The following is a 16674-nucleotide window of genomic DNA, read 5'->3' on the forward strand; positions in this document are numbered from 1 at the left end:
TACATATTTGTCATATTTGGACATTGTTGGTGTACTTATCCACAGCTCCTTGTTTTCTTATAAATTTGTACTGTTTTTCTTACCACATATTAGTAGTAATGTTTCTTATGTTTAATTCATTTATTTTCCTTTTTTTTATTATCCTCTCACTTTTTTTATTACAAAAGCAAAAATGTTTTAACTGTATCTCTTATATCCTATTTATTCATCTTTGCTACTACAACTATTGTCCCCAAACTGAGTGATGTTGGTATTCAATTTCTTTCTTCTATGCTTTCATGTAAAAATGTTCAACTTCTTCATCAACTTAGACTTTATTATGATGCAAGCACAGGTAACCTTAATTTTTCCAAAGTGCTATCTGGCTATCCTAAGACCATTTATTATGGAATAATTCCCTATTCCTTTGTTTTGAAACAATTACATTTCTATTCATAGTTGGGCCTATCTCTGAAGTCTGTGTAATACAAAATGAAAAATTCTATTTTTGTGACTCAACACTGAATTGTCGCTTTCCAACATACTCTATTATGTGTTAGGGTTGGACTACTATTTCTTTTCCAGAACATTTAAAAAATTTCTAGTCCTTTCCAAGTAAATTTTAGAATTAGGGTCAAATTTCAAAACCATGTTCAGTTTATTGGCATTTTGATTAGAACTGGTTTACACTAATAAATTGGAAGAATGCAAATGATTATAATATCTTATGTTTCTGGTCAAACAACATGACCTCTCTGGTAAGGAGAGTTGGCTATTTTCCAAGGAGATTATAAGACTACTGACAAAGCATGGAAAACAAACTCCCAGCATGCAAAAGGATACCATGTAGCTATTAATAAACAGATAAACGCCTGTTCTCAATTTCTCCTAAAGATAGGGCAAGACAGAACAGGATTTAATTTCACAGTTAAGGTTACCTTCCTGATTATGAGAGTTTCAAGACCCTAAAATACATTCTTTCTCCCTCAGCATCCTGATGATGAGAACAGATGCCATCAGTCAGGCTCTGAGCTAATGGTTACCATGCATTATTGCATTTAATCCTTCCACAACACGGTGAGGAGATACTGATTCTCGGGACTAAGATGAGACATCAGGAGAGAGGCCCTCCTCAAGCTTTTTTCCAGGAGAGCACTTACCCGTCTTGCCACAGTGATCTCTTGTTGCTCTTCCCACTTCTTCTGTTCTGCTCTTACACGTGCTTTATACTCTGCAAGGTCAGGTAGTTCTTCCAGCCATCGATGACGAGCATTTTGCACAGCTGTTTCTACCTGCAATTGGATAGTGCAAGAGTAGGCAGTAAAGTGAGGTATAAAATTCCAGAAAGATCCCATTCGCAATTAGCAACTATGGTTTCATGTGTATTTTACATCATATCGCACTACGTTACACTGACCTCAAGCAGCCCACCTGATCCCAAACAGTAGATTCTAATCCTTCTGTTCTAAACTTCCCCTACTGTCCCATGCAAATGCCAGCGCAAAAAGTAGAATCTATAAATGTTTGATAGCCAATACCATTACTGGAAAGCTTCATACAAAGTACCAATTGCCATTTCCAAGAAATTCCTGTTTATCTTAAGAAAAAGGAGAAGACATGCAGAGAGGCTGCTTGGGGTCAGGGCTGCCCAATCAGTACACCCACCATATCCACAGTCCTCATGCCATACATATAAACACATGAACCCACGCAAGCATGCACCAATATAGCTTAGAGCCTTGTACCAAGCAACTTTTCCTGCTGTCTGTAATGAGTTTGCAACTAAAGAATGAGGGTGATACAGCAATTCAGGCAAACATATAAGACTGGACGAATTATGAGGGTGATCTGTTGGTAAATCTGTCACAGGTTACCACAAGGTCACTTATTAAATAACCTTTCCTTATTTCCTTGTATTTAAATATAAATACACACATACCTATATCCATATAAACATACAACACTAGAGTTGACATAAGGGGCTGAATTTTTTTGTAAAATGCTAAATACATTTACAGATAAAACCTAGGGAGTTACAAATATGGGGAAAAGATAAAGCCCTTATAGAAATTTATATTCATCCAAAGGTTATTAATAATATTTCCTTTCTTACTACATGATGCTATTTTTCTTCACAACATCTGTAATTGTATATATACCCGAACAGCACCCTTAAACATGTCTCTTTGTCCACAGAACATTTTCTTAACTCTGTTCAAACCTTAAACATTTCAGGAAATGATTTAACTGACTGAAGATGCCTTTGATACAATTACACAGATTTGCCTATGTTTCCATACTATAAGGATTCCCTCTAAAATCGTGTAGAACAACTTATGGGGGCCTGGGTGGCTCAGCCAGTTGAGCATCCGACGTCAGCTCAGGTCATGATCTCACAGTTTGTGAGTTCAAGCCTCGCATCGGGCTCTGTTGACAGCTTGGAGCCTGGAGCCTGCTTTGGATTCTGTGTCTCCCTCTCTCTGCCCCTCTCATGCTCATGCTCTTTCTCTCTCTCTCAATAATAAGTAAACGTTAAAAAAAATTTTTTTTTAAATCATGTAGAACAACTTAACAAATAGGCAGAATTCCAAGTATTTATCAAAAGCTGAATACATTTTTTTTTAAACTTTACTTCAGGTATTATTTTAAGACTGCATAATAAGCATTTCGTTTGTAAATACAAAATAAGTAATATTAAGGTCCAGGGACCTCTATGGGACTAAACACCCTGTCAGGTGGTCTGTGAGATCACAACTATTTTCAAAGTAATATTCACACTTTATTTTTTCATGCCCATTCCTGCATGTGTAACTAATACAATGGTGTCATGCTATGTGATTTATCACTGCTCTGACAGCCAATGGCAAGTTTAGTATTCTTGGTGTTTTTTTTTTACAGATTTTATTTTCCTAATTTTTTAAAGTTTATTTATTTATTTTGAGAAAAAGAGAGAGAGAGAAAAAAAAGAGAGTGAGTGGGTGAGCACGAGAGGGACAGAGTGAGAGAGAGAAACAGAACCCCAAGCAGGCTCCGCATGGCCAGCGCATAGCCCGACACTGGGCTCAGACTCATGAACCTTGAGATCATGACCTGAGCCAAACGCTTAACCCACTGAGCCACCCAGGTGCTCCAGTATTCTTGTTTTTTTAAAAGTTCCTTAGATTTATATTTTCCAATACAGTAAATAGATATAACCCACACAGAGAAAAACTCTTCAGAGTTTTGAGTTTTTAAAAGTGTTAAAGGCATCCTGAAGCAAAAAAGTTTTGAGAATCACTATAATAATGTAGATAAAACCAACAAAAACTCTTTATTGCATTAACACAGAGCTATTTCATTAACACAGCTCACTCAGGCTGACATTTCTTGGAAACCAAACAACACGCCCCAGTTAAAAGCAAGCTAGCTTTCTGAGTGCTTCTAAGGGGAGGCAATGGCCCCGCTTTCTGGCAGCGTATGGGATTTACAGACAAAGTCCCGTGTGAGGGGAGTGCCTGCAGATTCAACTCTGTGAGTTGCAGTGCAAATACTGTCTAATATCTCACTTGCTTTAAGTTTGCTTATGTATAACTACTTCAGTGGAGTACGTTCTATAAAGTTAGGTATGAAAGATTCTTAATTAAGATGTGCTTCATCCAGTTATAAAACCGCCACCTTTAACCTCAAGCACCCTAACGCTTAGACCAAACTCAGAGGAGCAAACACTCTGTAAACATAAAGAATACATGGAAAAACTGAGGGGTAACAGCTTTGTGACAGAAATACAGTGGAAGAAACATTTGTAACAACCCAAGGGGTTCTACCCTAGAATGCACAAAATTTTCAAAGTATAAAGTTATGAACAAGTTCAATGGTAGCATTTTACAGGTTTTCATTAATAGGCAGTTCCAATAATTGTACTATAATAAACCTATTACCTGTTTGGCAATATTTTCACAATATTTGAGTTCTAATTCCACCTCGAGTTTCTTCAGGTCCCCACTGACAGCTGTTTCTTTCTCTTGCTCTAAATCTTGCTGGATCTTTCGCTTCTGTTCTTCTATCATGACTGCCATCTCTTTCTTGGAAATAACATCACTGGTGGTTACTTGGTCAGTCTGGCTGCAACCATCTGAGGTCTTCTTTTTCATTGCCTTTATAGTTTGATCCAGCTTAGACTGCCACTCTTTTTCGAGCTGTTGAATAAGTTCTTGTTTGATCTGTTTTCAGAAGAAAAATTGTATGAAAAGAAAAAACACTCAAATAAGCAAAACCCAGAATTAATAGCTAGCCAAAAGAGCAACCACAGCTGTGTCTGAAAACCATCTAGACATTGTTGTAATAATTACATGAGAGTTAGAAGCTTAGTCAATGAAAATATATTCAAGTAAATCCCGAAAGTTACTGTTGGACCCTAATGTACGTGGCATCAATCACATGGGAGATAGAAGTATACCGCCATAGGTCAGGCTTTCTTGCTCTCAAGATGCAACCTTCTGGAAGCTTTGACATTGCCACTACAAAGGTGGCATGATTTTTTTTTTTTAAGAGGAAAATTTATACTAATAACATGTATTTTACCATCAACATCAGGCTTTCCACAAAGCAGGCACTGGGTTAAGTCTAAATAATGAACCTAAAACTGCACGATCTAAAAATAGTTTTACTTACTTGAACACATTAGACTCTTGTTTGTTAGGGTATTAAATTCTACTGAGTCTACTGTGCATTGAAGGAGGGGCATCATTAGAAGGATGTCTTAATGACAACTTTCTGCTTTCAACAGGATAGTGGGATGGATCAAAACACAGTCAGTCTGAGGCAAAACTGTGAAACAGCAAAAGTTGCTTTTCTCTGTTCCTGGTTCCCACCTCCTGGGTATCCAGAGTTCTCAGACTGCTTCCCTGGCTACCACAGTCCCAGGCTACATTGCTGCATTTGAAATGGCAATCTTGTGTAGCAGTTTATGTTTTCCTGACAGTCTCACACAAACATTACTTCTCTATCTCATCCTCCTGGTAAATAACTGGTTAGCAGATTCAAATATAAAACAATGTGCAACATTGTAAAAATAGAGAATTGGTTTTGTGCTATCCAGATTTTACAGGCATAAATGTATATATTCCAGAATACATATTTCTGTATTAAAAAATGATTAGTAAAAGAATGTCAGGTGCGAGCACTAGATTAATGAACTGCTGCAGAGGGTGGGGGTGGGAGATGAAGAAGAGGGATGCTGAAAGACAGGACAGTGGTCTACTACCCACCGTTAGGTAGCCACACCCCCAGGTAATAGCAATCTTGCAGACCAAAGAATCTAGTTTTGACAAGCTTGAAAATTGATTTCCCTTCCAGCTAAGTTTTCAAGATTATAATTTGGTTCTTAATTTTCTAGAAAACTATTAGTAATTTCATTTGCTACTTAGGTAAAAGAGGTAATTTTTTGTGCTTTTGAGCCTGCCCAGTCATTACTTCTTCCTTCTAATCCACAGGATGGGTTATCTATTTGTTATTATAGACTGGTCTAGAGTCATCTGACTCATTCCACAATATGAAATTAGAGGAGGGTTTCATTTTGAGGAATCAAAAAGTACCCCTCCAAAAACCATTATATACCTGAATTGCATTGAAGGGACAAGAGAGGGGAGAAGTTTTAAGAAATAAAACTAGTGTAAGCTGCCCAAAGCCCAATCCCAAGAAGTGAAATGAATGATCACGTAGGTGCTTGGCAATGAAAAATTATGTCTGTTCAGGAAGAATGGTCTCTCTATAGTTAATACTACAGTTTCCAAACATGGTGACTGAAAAGAAATTTTAACCCACACCTCTGTCTGTTCCTCATCCCAGTGTGATTTGGCTAACATCACTTCATTGTCAACCTGCTGTTTAATATCAGTTTCTTGTTCTTTCAGCCACTTGCTCTTCTCCATCATAAGGGTGTCTTGGTACTTTTCTTCAAGTTCCACCTGCAGTCTGTTTACATATTCTTCTCTTTCCTCCAATAGCTGTCTCTTTAAACAAAATTCAAGTAAATATCTCTGTATTATACTAATATTCTCCAAGGCAAATTTATAAAATATTGGTCATAGGCAGGTACTGGCAGCAACAGAGACAAATGATCTTCCTACATGCTAACTCAATCAGCTAATAAACTGCCTTGTAAAGACCTGCTTGGATCTCAAATATTTGCATAAAAAATTTACAGGTGGCTATATTAAAAGAAAAAGCATCTAACACAATCAATATGTTACTAGAAGAACAACTTTTTAACAAGTTTAACTGACATTTATGTTTACACCCCACCCATCATGGGACTCATTAGGTATCACAGGCCAGGAAAAAAAAAAAAAGTACATTTCTGAAATACATATATTCTGACATAAAACAAAAATTATTGCTCTATCTTAAAAGTATGCATCCTGTAATAAATTCAGAATGGCATATTTTTTTCATTACCAAAGACAATTGTTTTTCTCAAAACTAGCTAAAGCATTATGAAATAGTAACTGTCAACTATCAGATACAAATTTAATAATTTGAACTATTCATATACTATTCTGTTTATTTTAGGAATCCAGTTGATCTGAAAACTCTAACAAAACTCTACTCAGGGATCAAAATCACCTATAAGAGTTTTTGTGTGAAAATTTTTATTTTAAGTTTATTTATTTATTTTGAGAGAGGTGAGTGGGGGAGGAGCAGAGACAGAGAGAATCCCAAGCAGGCTCTGTACTCAGTGCGCAGCCCAACACGGGGCTCGAACTCACCAACAATGAGACCATGACTTGAGCCAAAACCTAGAGTGAGATGCTTAACCGCCTGAGCCACTCAGGTGCCCCCAGTGTGAAAATTTTTGAAACGGTTTTCTGGTGGTCCCACTGAAGCTCATAAAATATAATGCCAGAGAAGTATACACTTCACATACCTATTGCCACGCAGCAAAAGAGCTTTTGCTCTGTGTCTCTTTACCATTATTTCTGATTCATGCTACCTGGTTGTCTGGTTTCTTTCCTGGTTCACACCTGACCTGGCTTATTTTGGTCTTAATTGCCATCTGATTCCTCTCCACCAACGGCACATACCAAAAAGATGCTATCTATTTTTGTTCAGTGTTCTATGATTTCAGAAAATCTCCAGTGACTAAGGGACCCATTTCTTCACAATCAGGTCATAGAAACTGTAGTTGTACTAAAACAATCGAACTATCACGTGGCTGAGAAAGTTGTCCAGTGTCATGTCATATATCACAGTTATTTTTTGTTGACTTTAAAAGGAATCCTCACATTGTCTTACCTGTGTATATCTATGCTTCAGGAGTTGTTTCCATATGTATCTACTTTCCTTTTGACCCAGAACAGAAAACTGCTACCAATTTTCTGTGTGTTTGTATGTTTGTGCATATATATCAATTGCTTTGCTACATAATAAGCCAGCCAAAACTTGACCATAACAACAAAACTGAACTAAAACAGCAAACATCTATTATTTCTCATGATTCCCTGGTCATCTGGGGGGTGATTCTGATCTGAGTCAATTTAGCTGACCTCTGCAAGCAGTTGAAGCACATGGTCTAAGATGGCCTCACCCACACGTCTGGGGGTTAGCTTGATGTCTGCTAGAAAGATGACGTGGTCACATGTGTCATCACTCGGCAGGTTATCCCAGATCATTCACACAGTGGTGGCCACAGAGTTCCTGAGAGTATCAAGCTTGTAAGTCCCAATGCATAAATTATTTTTAAGACTCTTTTTGCCTAATGTTTACTAATGTCCCATTGGCCAAAATCGGATCCAAGGGATGAGAAACAGATGACTTCTTACTGAGAACTGCTAGAAAGTCACACTCCAAAGGGGCATGCATTCAGTGATGGGAAGAATGTGCGGCCATTTTTGCAGTCTACCATAGCAAGGAAAACCTTTCTACCCTCTCTTTACAGAAGTAATAGATTTATTGAACACAGGGATCTGTCATTTGGAAATACTACAGAAATATCTAATTCTAAAAGTTTTATCATGAAAGAAAATTTTTCAATAGTTTTAAAACATTTACACTTGATATGCATGCCCCAGATAGCAAAAAAAAACCCTCTAACTTCTAAGGACTGACTTAGCATGTATTACAATTGTACAGATGAGACTAACGTATACAGAAATGACATTATGAATGGGAATATCGTCCATCTTTGCCTTGTCTGCAAATTCATGACCTCCAATAATTACTACAGAGTCCAAGGGGTTCTGTGTGGATGACTTTTCTCCCACTCTCTGAACAAGCCAGGTTGACATGTGAGGAAAGTTGCGTGTGTTAGTAAAAGTTTTAAAACTTGGCATTGAGCTCTCACTTAACCCATGGCCTAACTCAACAACTGTTTCAGAAAAGAGCACATATGGAACAGGGAAATACACTGTAGGACTCTTGCTGTTGTCTATCTTATAAATTCAGTATCCAGACTAAGTAACTGACCGGAAAGTCAACTGCAGGGAAAATGCCTTATGGCCTGCAGAGAACTTCCATGAAAGTTCCCTAGCTTGCTTGAGTTTAATAAGATTCTTCCATTGTGAGTGTGAAACATTTCCTAGGATATGAAAAGATTAAATACATTCTCTTAAGTTTAAAGTTCTGTTATGACTGGCTTATAAAAATTACTAATTTTTGTAATGGATTCACATAAATCTAAATAAAAAAAAACTAAAGAATTCCAGAGAAGAAAGGAATTATACTTCTCATGGGTTAAGTACACTGGCCCTTCCAGTGGGGCTGGGTATTAACTACAAAGGGATAGCATAAGGCAGTCTCATAGGGTGATAAAACTCTTCTGTATCCTCATCACTCTATACATGTGTTAAGTCACATGTTAAAAACATATAGAACAAACACCAAATGAAAAAGTCCATTTCACTGTATGACAACTTAAAATCTTTAAAGAAAAATATTTAACCTGTAAGATTTTTTGGAAGGGCCAAAGAGCAGTTTTAACTTTCCTCCCTGCTTTGGTGCACAAGCATTCATGAGCCAGTATTGGTCAGCAGCAGCTGTTAATTCCAAGCGACAGATTATATGAGATCTAATTTTATAGCCAAACTGGATTCTTTGAAAAGTACCAGAAAATATATTCCTGAAAAGAATGACCTCTTTGAGAGAATTACTCTTCTGTTCTTGTCAATTTACGGATTTAAAAAGAAAAAAAGTCACAGCAGAGATCTCCCTATTTTAATTTTTTTAGACATTATGAAAAGCTAAGTCCTTAATTTCTAAGTAATTTAAGATCCCTTCTAACTTTTATACTGTCAGCACTAACTAAAAGAGCTCGCTTTAGAAGTTCTTTTTCCATTAGACGATATGTACACATGGCATGTTTTTTCACCATATTAATCTATTCAAAAAAATACAAACATTAAAAGAGCTGAATTCCTCACCTGCTCTTTCTATTCTTTTAAAGTCTGTAGTAGCAAGAGCCTGCTTTAATAGAACTTTGTTCAGAAAACCTCTGTATAGAACATTTACTCAGGCTTTTAAAAATATTTTCTAATCTTGACGCAGGTGGCTTTCAAATTGTGGTCTGCAGGCTGGTCCAAAATGGAAGGGAGAGTCAGACGTGTGTCTGGATGAGGCTCCAGGCAGGACAGGGAAGAAAAGACAGGCGACTATTTACATGTGATTTTACTCCTGGACACTCACCAACAGCAACTGAGAGGATTCAGGCAGGAGGGGAAAGTATAGAAGCCCCTCCAGCTTCCCGAAAAAATGAGAGCTTCCCTGAAAATCTCTCCACCTTCCCTATCCTAAGTCCCAAGTTCAAATTCCTGCCCTTCTCCCCAGAAGAATAAAATGACACTTGGGTACTGAGACAGAAATGGGTCAGAGGAAAATGTTTCTGAGGGAATATGCTGTGCATCACCCATGGGACTCTGTAGGTTCAACTAAGGAGCCAGCAAAGGTGGAAAGCAAGAATCCCTGGGTTTCAGACTCACAGTGTTTGGGTCTACTCTCGTTTATTTTTAGAACCCTGTTTTGCCACTTGGAATAAATATAAGGAAGAATCATTTTCTCCTATATGTATGCCATTTTCTACTGAGGTTTTAAAAATCATCTCAATATTTACTATATTTTGTGAGCTATCAGAGTGTGATAGCCAAAAATAAAGAGACTTCTCCATAGGCCTTCCCTGTTTCACAAGAGAACAAGTATACTGGTTTCCATGACAATAGTGAGGCCAGAGAAAAGAGCTGAAACAAACACAACATGAACTTGTACTGTACCTTCTTCTCCTGAGCCTGTTGCTCCTTTTCCATGGTCTTCCTCAGAGTTGATTCTAGATTATCCTTCTCTCTGCACACTTCCAGGTAACATTCTTGCACAGCAGCCATCTCCTTATTCATGTTATCTAAGTCAGACCTTGGATACACAAAACCAGCCACCAAATGACCACCAGGAAAAAAAAAAAAAAAAAAAAAAAAAAAAATATATATATATATATATATATATATATGCAAAACAATTTTCCTCTAAGCTACAGAATAGGAGAAAGCTGTCTAGAGCTTGAAGGGTAGCTAAACTCTCTCGTTCTCACCTAAGTTGCAAGCGAGCTGCCTCATAAACTTCAAAGAGCTGCTGCTTCTCCAAAGCATGCTTTGCTAACAGGCTTTCACGTATTTGGGCTTTCATGGCTTCATGGTGCTGCTGGTAAGTCCTCTCACACCTAGAAACAGAAAGCGGACAATAGAATCTAAAGAAATGCCCAGCATTATTAGAAACACCAGGATAAATTGGTTTCCTTTTCTTCCTTTCTTTCCCACTCCCTCTCTCTAATGCAAATTATAATTAAGGTCAGATTGGTTCCCCCCAACCAAAAGTAATAATTAATTCCTAGTGGATGATCTTAAATTCTGCAAAATTTTTTCTCTTTAAATGTTTCCAGAGAAAAATGAGAAACTTGGATATGAGAATGCCCCAGTCCTTCAAGAAGATAATAGTCTTTGTTGAGGACTTGTTTATAAAAAATTAATTGAAATAATAGGGTAGAGTTCCAAAATTCCAAGTTATCTATATTAGAAATAGATACTAGCAGTACCCAACTCACAAGTATGTTATGTTCCAAAACTCTGTTTCCAAGTTTATGATTTGGTAATTGGAAGACATACTCCCTCCCACAGATTTCTTCCTTATAAAGAATAGTTTCCCAGACTAGTTTATGAAAACCATTAAGCTATACTATCTCAATGAACTGCAGTTTTGATGGTGCTATAGAACCCAGACCACTACATAACATCATTTCTATGGAAAATGTGTTCTAAATTCTAATTTGAGAAGCCACAGACTCATCTTCAGTAAGATCTCAGTAGGGAGGGTTCACACCATAATTTCTCTTGAATCTTTTCTGGCGGGTGGGAGAGCAGGGCGGTGAAGGGCAGAGTCAGGCATTAGACCTCTGCATAGACTTTACCTATCCACAGCTTCCTGTTTATCACGGTCAAAATCTTGTACCATTTGTCTCATTTGATTACATAAGTCTTGATTTGTATCTCTCAGTTTTTCTTCAGTTTCTTTAAGTTCCTAGATACAAAAGAATAAAGCAGTTAGAGAAAATAAACATCATATTCATTGATTAGTCCAATCTTATTTTTTATTATCTTCCATGCTTTATCTCTACCCTGTAACACTGATGTATCGTTTTCATAATTCTACAAAGACTCCTTATGGCTTGTAAGATTCACTTATTTGACAAGTAGCTTTATGACAGGAGTTAAGAGTTAAGAATTTTGTATTCATTTTGAACTACATGAAATAGAAACACTTAGCCAGAGAAGTATTCCCTAAGCGATCTCTTAAAGTAAGTCTGAGGATTCAATAATCTTAACAACCATATAAACAAGGTTTAACTTTTTTGGTCCAGAGAAGAATACCTCTAGCAGCCATGCTCCTATAGACCCAGGAGCCTGGAGTTCCACTAACCTACCTTTTGAGAAAATGAGGACCTTATGGCCAATAAAGGGAAATAACTGGAATCCTTATTCACCCACTAATAAACCTGTCTACTAACTCATGTTGCCTCTGCAACTTTTTTTTGAAAAGTCGGTTATATCCTTTGAACATAATGAGGTCATAAGAATTCTCACAACATATAGGAAACTTTTTCATCACCTGATTTTGTTGTCGTAAAACATGAATTTCATTTTTAAGCCGCAGAATGTCATCTTTCACAATCGTATCAGAAGTAGAAGACCCAGGCCATAATTGATCAGTTGGTTTTTCCGTGGTATCTGTTTTACTCTAAATGTTAAAAAGAAAAAGTTTTTCAGGTTTTTAAGAAATTCTAACTGCTGGTTTTGAAAATAATTTCATACTTACAAAGAAACTGTGAAAACATCACAAATAACTTCCATGTAAGTTTTATCATCATCCCCAAATATAACCACCATACAATTATCAAAACCAGGAAGTTAACTAGGATGTAGCACTGTTACCTAACCTACAGACCCTATACAAAATCTTCCAATTTTCCTCTAATGTCCTTTTTGTAGTTCAGGATCTCATCGACAATTCCACATTGCATTGAGTTGTCATGGCTCATGAGTCTCCTTCAATCCAAGGACAGTTCTTCAGGCTTTGTCTCTCAAATCTATGACACTTTTTAAAAAAATTTTTTTTCAACATTTATTTATTTTTGGGACAGAGAGAGACAGAGCATGAACGGGGGAGGGGCAGAGAGAGAGGGAGACACAGAATCGGAAACAGGCTCCAGGCTCCGAGCCATCAGCCCAGAGCCTGACGCGGGGCTCGAACTCACGGACCGCGAGATCGTGACCTGGCTGAAGTCGGACGCTTAACCAACTGCGCCACCCAGGCGCCCCCTATGACACTTTTTAAGAGTATCAACTAGTTATTTTGTATGATGGCCTTCAATTTGGGCTTCTCTGATGTCACTTCATTATTAAATTCAGGTCATCCATTTTTTACATGAATGCCACAGAAATGCTATGTGCACTCTTCAGGAGACACAGGAGATCAACATGGTTCATCACTGGTGATGATCAATAAATGAAGGTAGCATCTGCAGGCACTATCACTGTAAAGCTACAATTTCATACTTGTAATTTAGAATAAGTATCTTATGAGGAGATACTTTGAGACTATGCAATGCAAATATTCTATTTTTTATCTTACACCAAGTTTAGCATCTATTCTATTTCTGCATTTATTTGTTTATATATAATCTCTATTATATAATCTCTATTACCTCATAGATCTATATTTTATTCAACAGGTACAATTTTTAAGACTCATGACAGTTATTGGCAAATTGTTTCCCACAAGGTCATGCAAATGTACATTGTCAGGTAGTCTGAGAGAATGTGTCCAACTCTCTTTACCTCCAATGGCAGGGAATGTCTTGAAATAATTATTGTATTTGATGGGGAAAGGGTAGCCAATAGTTGCTTTCATTTGCATTTCTTGCATTGCTCTCATAGCAGAACCTCTTACATACCTTCACTGTTCATTTGTTTTTCATCCTCCCAGATCTATTTATACAACTTTGCATTTTCCTCTTACCATCTAAGTATCTTCCTTATCTAATCTTTATGAATTCTTTGTTCATTGATGGGGCCACAAAGATTTTTTTTTAAATATCTACTTTATTTGACTTGTTGGTTTATGTGTTTACCTGAAGTCTGAGCTCTCTTCCACAATGTTTAAAAAATATCCTAAACCAAGATTCATTCTCCTCATTGGGGAGGTATTTGTATTTCATTCACATGTGAGGCGACAGAACACCAAGGCTCTGGCTCAGTCTTTGAATTCATAGCCTTCACTTCCTTTACAGGGAGACTATTGTTGACTTTCCCCTTTTCACTTGCCATAATTTCCCAGAAGCCACTGCTTCTACTCCAGTCAGAAGAGAACTACAAATACCTACTCTGTTAGCTTCTCTCCAGATTTGGGGATACTAATGAGATTTTAAGGGATTCTATGGACTCATGAGAGTGATTTTCATTTTAACTTGGCCTCCACTTTTTAAAGTTTGTGATATTAATTTGTCCATTCTTTCCCACTGGTAAGTTTTTATTACTATGAAATAAAATGAATGAAAGTAACATCATACTGATACGTGGAAAAACAATTTTCATGCCTAGCTATTACACTCAGCTTTGACATATCATCACACTTCAGGCACTCAGGGACTAGGTACTTGTACCTGTCAGCACAAAATCCTTATGGACAATTTTAAAAAGAAAAGGACCACATAGGTGTCATAACAAAACTTCTGAAGTTGGAATACTAAAGAGATTACCTTCAAGAAAACAAGGCATGTAATACATCAACTCTCACATTATCTTCCTAATTTCTATGACTAAAAAGATTCCAGGTAGAAACCTTCTGAGTTGGCTACTCAAAATTGCCTTGGGTCCCTTGAAATCAAAGAATGGCTCTAACCACAACTTGTGGGTAGGTAATGATTTCTTTTGAGTAACAGATACAGAAAGGCCTCTGTGTTTTATTCATTATGCTTACCAAAAAAATCAATGTAGATGTGGGCCCTGACTGAAAGACTAATTTTCCTAAGGACTTTACCACATTCTACATTAATGGTCCAGTTGTTCAACTAGAATGAACAGTATAGAATTCAACACACTCTCAATCAGTGCACAGTGCTACATATAGACAAATTCCTAATCTTCATCACATATTATCCTGGAAATATCATAAAGCAGCACTGCTATGAATAGTCAAATGACACGAAAGCAAAAACAACAGACTCTGAAATAATTTTTAATTGTTCTATATAAGATGGATACAAACAAACATAAGATACTACAATGTTATAGAGCAATAAATATATCAATACTTTAAAATGTTCATAAAAGAAACATGCCAAGTAAGATTACATAGTAAATATTTTTGTTAGCCTTTTCAATATTTAGAAAGGCTTTAGGGGAGGATTTCAATGACCCAGTTCTCTTTAAAAAGATATCCAAGGACATGTTCTGTCTCTTAACAAGCTGATAGCAAGCAGAGACATTCAACAGTATTTCATTAACCTCAGGATTTAATGCTAGCTATGGTATTATCCTAAAAATTGATGTAACATCTATGTGTTTTTGGCCTCAAAGATTCCAGAAAGACTGAGCCTATACAATATAGACTTCTATTCACATGCCCTGTTCCCTAGTTACACCAGCTTATTTGCTACAACCTTTAAATACTTCTGCTCAAGGCTGAAATGTTCCTTCCCGCCTTCCCTCCTGCATTTATCCTTCAGGACAGAGATCAGATATTCCCTCCTTAAAGACTTCACTAAAGTTTGCCTTATCATCTCCCCTACAACCAACTCTGGTTAATTATTCCTTCTCAAAACACTCTGCAACCAATATCATCCTTATTACACAAAGTTATGCATGTCCCTCTCCTTATAGATCTGCACTGTTGCATATGGTAGCCATTAACCACACATGGCTATTGAGCACTTGAAATGTGTCTTGTCCAAAATGAAACATGTTGTAAGTGGACAATACATGTCAGATTTCAAGGACTTGGCACAGAGACAAAAAAGGCAAACCATCTCGCATTTCTATACACCAATAATGAAGCAGCAGAAAGAGAAATCAAGGAATCGATCCCATTTACAATTGCACCAAAACCCATAAAATACCTAGGAATAAACCTAACCACAGAGGTGAAGAAACTATACACTGAAAATTATAGAAAGCTAATGAAAGAAATTGAAGAAGACACAAAAAAAATGGAAAAAACATTCCATGCTCACGGATTGGAAGAACATTGTTAAAATGTCGATTCTACCCAAAGCAATCTACATATTTAATGCAATCCCTATCAAAATAACACCAGCATTCTTCACAGAGCTAGAACGAACAATCCTAAAATTTTTATGGAACCAGAAAAGACTCCAAATAGCCAAAGGAATCCTAAAAAAGAAAACTAAAGCAGAAGGCATCACAGTCCCGGACTTCAAGATGTTTTACAAAGTTGTAGTCATCAAGACAGTATGGTACTGGCACACACACAGACACATAGATCAATGGAACCGAAAAGAGAACCGAGAAATGGACTCACAAATGTATGGCCAACAAATCTTTTGACAAAGCAGAAAGAATATCCAATGGAATAAAGACAGTCTCTTCAGCAAATGGTGCTGGGAAAACTGGACAGCGACATGCAGAAGAATGAACCGGGACCACTTTCTTACACTATACACAAAAATAAACTCAAAATGGATGACAGACCTAAACAAAAGATAGGAAGCCATCAAAATCTTCAAGGAGAAAGCAAGCAAAAAGCTCTTTGACCTCGGCCTCAGCAACTTCTTACTAAACATGCCTCCAGAGGCAAGGGAAACAAAAGCAAAAATGAGCTATTGGAACCTCATCAAGATAAAAAGCTTCTGTATGGCAAAGGAAACAGTCAGCAAAACTAAAAGGCAACCAACAGAATGGGAGAAGATATTTGCAAATGACATATCGGATAAAAGGTTAGTATCCAAAATCTATAAAGAATTTATCAAACTTAACACGCAAAAAACAAATAATCCAGCGAAGAAATGGGCAAAAGACATGAACAGACACTTCTCCAAAGAAGACATCAAATGGCTAACAGACACATGAAAAATGCTCAACATCACTCATCATCAGGGAAATGCGAATCAAAACCACAATGTGATAACACCTCACACCTGTCAAAATGGCTATCATTAACAACTCA

The 16674-nt window shown here is 37.0% G+C and overlaps 1 protein-coding gene across 12 annotated transcripts in view; it reads right to left on the reverse strand.

Annotated features, from left to right (window-relative positions):
• Nucleotides 1–16674, reverse strand: part of CEP152 (centrosomal protein 152) — a 91219-nt gene that overhangs the window by 26656 nt on the left and 47889 nt on the right. For 8 of the 12 annotated variants that reach the window (XM_040492631.1, XM_040492629.1, XM_040492628.1 and 5 more), the window contains 7 exons: nt 12100–12228; nt 11402–11511; nt 10529–10657; nt 10218–10353; nt 5784–5969; nt 3897–4178; nt 1140–1271 (listed from right to left, as the gene is read on the reverse strand). In XM_040492631.1, coding sequence (XP_040348565.1) covers nt 1140–1271; nt 3897–4178; nt 5784–5969; nt 10218–10353; nt 10529–10657; nt 11402–11511; nt 12100–12228 — 1104 coding nt within the window. The remainder of the gene's footprint in view (nt 1–1139; nt 1272–3896; nt 4179–5783; nt 5970–10217; nt 10354–10528; nt 10658–11401; nt 11512–12099; nt 12229–16674) is intronic. The other 4 variants (XM_040492632.1, XM_040492638.1, XM_040492633.1 and 1 more) reach the window with 2 other exon arrangements.

Source organism: Herpailurus yagouaroundi, unplaced genomic scaffold (genome assembly GCF_014898765.1).
Source record: "Herpailurus yagouaroundi ecotype Mexico unplaced genomic scaffold, PumYag 184, whole genome shotgun sequence".
NCBI classification, from domain to species: Eukaryota; Metazoa; Chordata; class Mammalia; order Carnivora; family Felidae; genus Herpailurus; species Herpailurus yagouaroundi.